The sequence below is a fragment of the Aegilops tauschii genome, chromosome 2 (genome assembly GCF_002575655.3).
Source record: "Aegilops tauschii subsp. strangulata cultivar AL8/78 chromosome 2, Aet v6.0, whole genome shotgun sequence".
Classification (NCBI taxonomy): Eukaryota; Viridiplantae; Streptophyta; class Magnoliopsida; order Poales; family Poaceae; genus Aegilops; species Aegilops tauschii.
In genome coordinates, this window is record NC_053036.3 from 610,565,350 (window position 1) to 610,574,150 (window position 8,801).

The window sequence follows — 8,801 nt, forward strand, 5'->3', positions numbered from 1 at the left end:
CATTGATATGGCTGCCCGTTTATGTTGTTCTACCTCATCGTCAACAGTTTGAATGGATTAACCGTGTGTCCTGCATCGCACACACATTGTTATGGCTGCCTGTTTCTGTTGTTCTGCCTCATTGCAGACAGTTTGAATGGATTAACTGTATGCCCTGCATCGCACACGCAACTAAAATCTTAACCGTGTTTGATGCATCCATCATCGCAAACGTTTTGCACCTTTTTGACGGGTTTTTACACCACCGTTTGCGATTATTGCATCGCACACAGTTTCGGCAAAGGGTCTCTGATCGTAGTGTCGCGTTAGCAGTCTCTTGCAGTAGTGTTATCACTATGCGTTAGCGATAGTTGTAGAAGCAATAGTTGGCGTGACGACCTTGATGCAACGACGCTACGATGGAGATCAAGGTGTCAAGCCGGTGACGATGACGATGCTTTGGAGATAGAGATCAAAAGCACAAGATGATGGCCATATCATGTCACATATTTTGATTGCATGTGATGTTTATGTTTTATGCATCTTATTTTGCTTAGAACGTCGGTAGCATTATAAGATGATCCCTTCACTTAATTTCAAGATAAAAGTGTTCTCCCTGAGTATGCACCGTTGCTACAGAGGCTTGCGGTGGCGGAACTCCCAATCTAGATTCTGTTCTGGAGGTTTGGGGATATATAAGAGGTGTTGGCATCGAGAACAAGTCAGGGGAGTCGACGAGGGGCCCACAAGGTCGGAGGGCGCGCCCTCCACCGTTGTGGTGGCCTCGGGACTCTTCTAGTGCATCTCCGGTACTCCGTGGGCTTCTTTTGGTCCAAAAACAATCGTCGTAAAGTTTCAGGTCAATTGGACTCCGTTTGATATTCCATTCCTGCGAAACCCAAAAATAGAGAAAAAAAACAAAAACTGGCACTGGGCTCTAGGTTAATAGGTTAGTCCCAAAAATCATATAAAATAGCATATAAATGCATATAAAACATCCAAGATAGATAATATAATAGCATGTAACAATAAAAAATTATAGATAGGTTGGAGACGTATCACTAGCACAGTTCATTGGGCAATAGTTTAAAGAATTGTGAGGTATCTTAAGTTTACAATGGGACTAGGAATTAAGATTGCTAAGTCATCATCTATGTTGGTGAGTGCATATTCTGATGCAGATTGGAGAGGGTGTGCTGATGATAGAAGGTCCACATGTGGATGTGCAAGGAAACAAGGTACTGTCTCTAGATCCAGCACTGAAGCAGAATATATAGCTCTAGCAAATGTAACTGCTGAAATCATGTGGATCCAGACTATTCTTTGTGAATTAGGAATAAAAATTTCACAAGTTGCAAGGTTATGGTGTGACAACATTGGTGCAACCTATCTTTCAGCAAATCATGTTTTCCATGCACGGACAAAACATGTAGAAGTTGATTTCTATTTTGTCAGAGAAAGAGTGGCTCGCAAGCTACTCCCTCGGTTCCAAAATAGGTGACTCAACTTTGTACTAACTTTAGTACAAAGTTGGGTCATCTATTTTGGAACGGAAGGAGTACTTGATATCAGGTTTATTCACACAGGAGATCAACTTGCTGATGGCTTCACCAAACAACTTACCACCAGGAGGTTGAATGAATTTCTGTACAATCTAAACCTAGACAAGGCTCCATAGGTTTAGACTGAGGGAGGATTATTTTTGGAAAAGGAGGATGACCCCCGGCCTCTGCATCTGGGAGATGCATGCGGCCATTTTATTGATTATTCTCGAGGACCTTACAAAGTAGAACAACAATATGCCTGAACCCGCCATCTTGGCAATATCTGCCGCTACTCCTATCCAAATGATGAAGGGGTGCAAGCTGGGCCACATACCCAGACCTCTCACCTAAGCCTAACATCTAAAGCCGGAGGCTCCGACCGAGCCATCTGCCTGGTCGGGGGCTCAAACCGGTCCGACGCACTCACATGTGTCGTCGCCACCATCTTCCACTGGTCCATCTTCACAGCAGATTGAGGTGACAACCTTGGCAGGTCCTCCACCATCGACGCCAAGCGACAACCTCCACCTACGCGAGCCTTGGCAGGTCCTCCGCCATTGACGCCACCACGACGCCAGCCGATGACCTCCACCCACGCGAGTCCATCTCCAAGCAACGGACATAAATCCATGCTAGGATAGGGCCGCACCACCGCCGTCGCCCACGACCCACAAGCGCCACCCAACCCCAAGGTTCCCAAAGCAGCGCCTTCAAGAAGGGAACGGCGCCGTGAGCACCGCTGCCGCCCAACAAAGTTAGGGCTTTCGCCCAGGAGACCTAGGCGAAGGTGAAGTGAGGAGATCAGTCCATACCGACGCCTCCAAGGAGGGGAACGGCGCCCTCAGGCGTCGCCGTCGGCGTGGCCGGTCATGGCCAGCCAGGGATTTCGCCCGAACTAGATCCCCGCCACGAGCAGCACCTCCTGTACAGAACCGGCGACCAAGAGGAAGCACGGCCCGATGAGGCTGGCCCGCACGCCGAACAGGGGCGGAGGGGAGGCGCCATATCGCATGCACTGACCGCCGCAGAAGCCGCCGCCTGCCGCCAACAACCACCGGATCCCGCCGCCCACGCAGCCGGGACACTAGATCCACCGCTCGCACGGCTGCTAGCCGGCCGTGCCTTGTCAATGAAGTCGCCGCTCCAAATCCGGGGTTCCCCACGCAGAAGCAGGGCAACCGAGGCCCCGCCGCCACCATCCGTGGCGCCCCGGGCTTGCCCGGCGGCTGTCTCAGGTGGCGGCGAGGAAGGGAAGAGGGGGGGGGGGGTGAGGAGGAGGGGCGGCTAGGGTTACCACCCAAGGAGAGATGTAGTCCCCATCTTATGACGGGAGTAGTTGACATGTATGTTTCAAACTCATCTATCTCTTTTTCTGTTTGACTCTCCCTCTCGTTGTAATCTTCTTTCCCTCTCGTGTACGAACTCTAGATGAATCATAGTGATCTCCCAAAACTTGTAATCCACGACAGCTTCTCAATATATATAGCGGCTCGAGACCAAAGGGTTCAAGCTTCTCCAATCTTTACAACCGAATCAAATGAGAAATAAGCTACTTCTACAAAGGATTTTAAGAAGGGATCATTATACTTGTGTCAATGTTAACGAGTTCACCATTAAGAATGCACGATGCTTGCATGCCGACATTGGCTGGTTCAGTGGGAAAGGGAAGACCGTGGGTTTTCACCCAAAATATACACAAACTTATCATATCCATCAGTATCATCAGCCTTTATACCGACTAATGATGTCTCGCTAATCGGATCTTGGCGCTGAAAAAGATCACATCATCACAACACTTGGTTTCACTCTATTTTTCCTTGTGATAATGAAAAGATAGGCAAGCTTTGCGTATTAGCAAAAGCAACCATACTTCGCTTTTCCATCATACATGGTACATATATGTACACAGCTGCAATCACATCGATGAGGCGTCGTGCACATAGCAGCGGCCAGGCGTACGGTTAGGACAATATCGATCCGACGACGATTGGGTGCCACCTCCGCTCGATCGGGGGCCGTCGTCGGATCACAATCACTCCTGCTTGCCGCGAAGGCTGCGCTGCCTGGTGTGCACCATCCAGCAGACGATGGAGACCATGACGGAGGCGGACACGAGGATGAGGCCGTGGTAGACGGTCTTGCTGAAATACCGGAGGCCGGGGCAGTTGTTGACGCTGATGGAGGTGAAGGTCTCCCGGACGAAGGTGCAGTCCTGGAGGTTCATCAGGAACGGCCCGTACTCGTACAGCCCCATGCTGATGCTCGCCGCCGCCGTCATCTGGTTGTAGGCCGCCGGCGTCACCCGTCCCACCGTCGTGCACACCTCCTTCCCGGCGGGGCCCTTGGCCTGGCACTGGAACTTCTTCCACTCCCCCGGCGCCGTCTTGAAGTCGACCTCGCCGGAGGCGCACTCGCGGGGGCTCATGTCCGGCTTCAAGGGGTTGCAGAGCACCGGCATCTTGGGCCCCGACTGGTTGAAGTAGAGCGGCTGCAGCCCCGGCGGGAAGTCCCGGTTGGAGATGTTGACGATGACGTTGTTGACGAGCGCCACCAGCTGCGCCGTCACCTCCTCGCTCCGGTGCATGGACTCGTTCGCCGTCCCCACGTCCACGCAGGGGAGGATGTCGTCCAGCGCCGTGTGGTCCTGCGGGTGCGTCACCCACTCGTCCATGGCGACGCATGTGTCCCCCACCACGCTGCACACATGCATGCATGTCTCCGTCGGTGAGCGCCTGAACCTCAACACGTCCAGAAACTTTGGTTTGCTTACTTGTGCAGGAGGACGAAGCCGCCGGCCATCATGAGGGTGACGGTGACGAACACCCATCCGGCGATCACCAGCCTGCACCGCATGCAGATACGGTCGCATCACATCACATCACACCGGAGTTTGGTGGAGAAAAACACCGCAGCTAGCATGGACAGAGTTTGATTGAACGGAACTGCACTTACAGGGAGACAAAACACTGCAGCCCCAACACGGAGAATACTGCAAATTTGGCGTCAAGAACAGCAAGAAATTCAGTATGTGTAGCAAGTAAACCACAAAAAGATACTGTAGTATGTTGATGCTTACTGAGTCCGAGTATGGCAAGGACAAGCATGACACTTCCAACATCCATCAGGGCTACCTGCCTACAAGAAGCAGAAAGAAAGAAATTCAGAAAATGCACTAGCATTCCGTGCCGGCGGCTAGACGCGCGGGGGACGAAATTCAGAAAATGCAATGCATGCTCACATCAGGTCTACCACGTTCTTGATCTTGTCGGAGTTGAGCACGATGCGGGCGGAGAACTCATTGGCGGAGGAGTTGAGCTTCTCCTCGACGACGTCGATCTTGCGCTGGACCTCAACGGGGAGGAAGATCTGGTCCACGCCGATGTTCTTGGCGGCGGCCAGGCTCCCCGCGAAGTTCCTCAGGTTGTCCACCGTCAGGTTGCCCTGCCCCACCACGTAGTCCACCGTGTTGATCGTGCTCGTGTGGAACGCCATCTGCCCGATGTTCAGCAGCAGGCACCCCACGCTGAAATCAAACAATCACCGGACAGATGATTACACGGCGATCATTAGAAAAAAATGAGACCAACCCAGGCTAGACTAGCTTGTTGGCATTTTTTTAAAAGAAAACTCCGTGATCATCAAACGCTCAAGCCGAGACTTGAACCCTGGTGGGCTGGGTGCGAACTCCCGCGCTTTGCCAACTGAGCTACACTCAGTTCTCATGGCGATCATTAGGATACTGAACCGGTGAGCAGACAGACGGATTACATGGTGGCGATGGTGAGGATGACGAGGAGGATGAGGGAGGCGTTGAAGGAGGCGGGCGAGTAGTCGTCGCTCCGGTCCCGGCAGAAGCAGCAGCAGCACCAGCAGCAGGAGATGACGAGCATGACGACCCCGAAGCCGACGAACCAGACGAGGGCGAGAAAGAAGAGCGGGACGCCGGTGTAGCCCACGGACTGCAGGCGCGCGTGGAAATGCAACACAACACGCACGATGAGAAGCGCCACATGGACGAAATGCGGAAATGTGGGGTGGTTTTCCGTGCGTACAGCCCAGTAATGCATCTCGCTGATGTTCCACCCGCCGCCGTACATCGTGTTGTTCGCGCTGGGGTCGTTCCGGCGGGTCCTCTTTGCCGCGAGGACGAGCGAATTGTTCGCCGGCGACGGTGGTGTCTCCTCCGCCGATCTCCTCCATGGCGATGAGCCCACCGTGCTCTGTGCATTTTCTGGGTAGACAATTGGCTCAAGGTGAATCTCGCGACCTGCACAAACCAAACCGAAACGAATTAATTAGAAGAACACAGATTGATCGATTAAGCTTGACGAATTGGCAGCCGTGCACGGGACGCTGAACAATTAGGGCATGCATGCAGAGACGATATATTGGCGACGTAGGCCCTCGCCGAGCAAAGCAGGAGGGAAATGAACAGCGGGGGAACCTGGCAAGGCGCGCCTCCCCTCCAAACTAGCATCCGAAGGCGAGGCATTGGCGATGAGGATCAAGACCAGAGCGACGGAGGCGACGCCGACCGACGACGCGGCGGCGGCCAGCGCCATGCCCTTCCGGGTGGCAACGCGTACAGGCGTTTTATCCCGGTCGATCAGCTCGGGCGCGGATCCGATTCGGCGGGGTGGAACCTTGACGGGGCGGAGACCGGGCGGTCGAGCGAGCTCCGTGGCGAGCCTTTGCTTGCTAGCTCCCTCAGATTTGACCAGAAGAAGTCACATTGTGCCGGCCATCCGCGATAATCGTCCTTCTCGATCCCCCCCTTTGCCCCTCTTTCTGTATCTGCTGCGCCACGTTGTTGGGGAGCTGGGTAATGGCGGAAGGGCGGGGGCGGAGGCTCCTGGCCTACTGTTTGCGCCCGCCAAAATCGCCATGGCGCCAGAAATAGGAACACGAACCGTATCATGTGCGCTATGCAATGCATGGCCGCCTCGCTGGCAAGCGCATATGGCAAGTTGGCAACGGCAACTTGGAAACACATCTGTTTTTCAAGTTTTTGTAGGGGAAACATTTTTTTAACAGTTTGTCTAATTCACACCTAGATGTTTTTTAAGGATATCACATCTAAGCTCCCACAAATATATAATGCAGCAACAAGAAACAAAAAAAAATACAAAGACAAAAAAAATTGAGCACAAACAGAGTGGACATCAGTTTAGATGTGACATAACTATGTCACATCTAGATGTGTCCTAAACAGATTTTTTTAAAGTTCCTTTTGAGAAAAGTTATATTTAAACTTTTTAGTAACAGTTTTGCTAAATTTGCGTCAATTAATTTGGATCGGAGGGAGTAACATTGTTTAATTCATGACCAATTTTCCAAAGCCATGATCATTTTTCGAATTCATGATTATTTTTCGAAAACCATGCCAAAATTTTCAAACTCATGAAGATTTTTAAAATTTCGCAAACATTTTTTGAATTATTGAGTTTTTTAAACTAAGAAACAGTTTTTAAATCCGTGATCATTTTTTCAAATTGGTAAATATTTCTTGAATTATTGAACCTTTTTCCAATTCAAGAACATTTTTTTAAATTTGTGCAACTTTTTTTGAACATTTTGGGGGTTTTTTATGCTGCGGGAAAAAGAAAAGAAAAGGGAAGAAAAAACCCACAAATCGTGCCTACGCTAAGCTACAAGACGTAGCAACCGGAGGTAATGGCTGGCCCACCCTACGCCCGCAACGTTAGCGATCGATCGATACGCTGTTCAGCGATACATATTCTACAGCAGATTGTCACCGATTCACACAGAGGCAAGCCACCAGCCTCAACCCAATTATCAGGTATTAAACGCGCTACAGTGCCCAGTTTTGGGACAAAGCTAAAAAACACAGGCACTATGCACTAAAGTTGGATGTGATGAAAGCCTATGACCGTGGGGAGTGGAGTTATTTGAGAGCTATCATGCTTAAGCCGGGGTTCATTAGAGGATGGTTAACATTATTGTGAGCATTCCGTTTCTTTCTCAGTGGAGAGAGGCTTGATGAATTTAAGCCCACACGATTGAAACCGTCAAGGTGCTCCTATATCGTTGTTGTACGTTCTTCTGCTCGCAACAGACTGACTTTCATGCCTTTTAGAATCCAGAGTTCAGTCATCTCGTCTTGGAGGCATTCGAGTGGCGACATCGGCCTTGCCGGTGAACCATTTGTTGTTTGCAGATGACAACCCACTTTTCTTAAAGCAAATAGAGAGGGTGCGGAGGAGGTCTCACTCCTTTTTGAATCTTATGTCATAGTTTCTCGACAGAGAGCAAACACGGAGAAATCCTCCATTCTCTTCAGTAAAGGGTGTCCCTAGAAGGTCTTGATCAAATCAGTTGCACAAGCCATCCCAGTATTCGTTATGTCCTGTTTTAAAAGACCAAGAGGTCTGTGTGAACACCTGACTTCAATGATAAAGGCATTTTGGTGGGGAGTAAGAGGGGACACATCAAACCATATTGGGTCCTCGGACACTATGAGCATGTAAAAACACATGGGAGTCCTAGAGTTTCGAGACTTTAATTTTTTTAATATGCCTCTTCTAGCTAGGCAAGAATGGAGAATACTAGAGAACCCAGAAGCCTTGAGTTCTAGAATTTTGAAAGCAGCTTATCATCCCGAGGGATGCTACTACTGGATCTCACTTGTCTCAAATATGGAGGTCCCTATTGGAAGGGCATGATACTCTGTAGCAAGGAATAATTGAACGTATTGGCAATGGGGCATTCACCGAAATATGGAACACGAATAGGATCCCGATGAGACCAATTGTACCTTTGTTAGCAGCCCCACCCTAGTTTTGTGCCAGACCTTATTGATACAACTAGTGCGAGATGGAACTCAAAATTAATTGAGCAAGTTTTTCTGCCATATGAAGCCTCATCTATTATGCAAATTCCTTTATGCGCACACAATATTGAGGACTTTTGGAGCTAGAATTTTGAAAAGTTAGGCATTTTCTCGGTCAGATCGACCAATAGAATGACATCGCAACTAATAAGAGAAGAGAATACTAGCTTGAAGGTTGTGCAAGATCATCTAACAATGCTACTGCCGAGAAATCACCGAAAGTTCTTTGGAAGGTGATGGTAACATCAAAGCTGAAAGTTTTTCTGTGGAGACTTGCACAACAGTCGCTTCCTACCGAGGATGTGCGGAAACATATAAACATGGCCTCCCAGGATGATTGCAGCGTTTGTGGCATGCAGGTTCGTGGAGTAACAACCTTATTGAGTTCACACTGGCCAGATGTGGCTGGCTTTAGTTGACCAAGAACA

The 8,801-nt window shown here is 50.0% G+C and overlaps 1 protein-coding gene across 1 annotated transcript; it reads right to left on the reverse strand.

Moving 5' to 3' along the window:
* Positions 1-3,174: 3,174 nt before the first annotated feature.
* LOC109782224 (uncharacterized) lies at positions 3,175-6,085 on the reverse strand. Its single transcript, XM_020340834.2, has 8 exons — positions 5,968-6,085; positions 5,576-5,790; positions 5,292-5,482; positions 4,762-5,046; positions 4,600-4,658; positions 4,476-4,512; positions 4,294-4,365; positions 3,175-4,219 (listed from the first exon to the last, which is right to left on the reverse strand). The coding sequence occupies exons 1-8, from the start codon at positions 6,083-6,085 to the stop codon at positions 3,556-3,558; spliced, it is 1,641 nt and encodes a 546-aa protein (XP_020196423.1). The 3' UTR covers positions 3,175-3,555.
* Positions 6,086-8,801: the final 2,716 nt, after the last annotated feature.

Coding starts and splice junctions, on each gene's coding strand:
- LOC109782224 (XM_020340834.2), bottom strand. CDS start 6,085: ATGGCGCTGGCCGCCGCCGCGTCGTCGGTCGGCGTCGCCTCCGTCGCT. Junction 4,659..4,761: donor AAGAACGTGGTAGACCTGAT/GTGAGCATGCAT, acceptor TGCTTCTTGTAG/GCAGGTAGCCCTGATGGATG. Junction 4,513..4,599: donor CCTTGCCATACTCGGACTCA/GTAAGCATCAAC, acceptor CCAAATTTGCAG/TATTCTCCGTGTTGGGGCTG.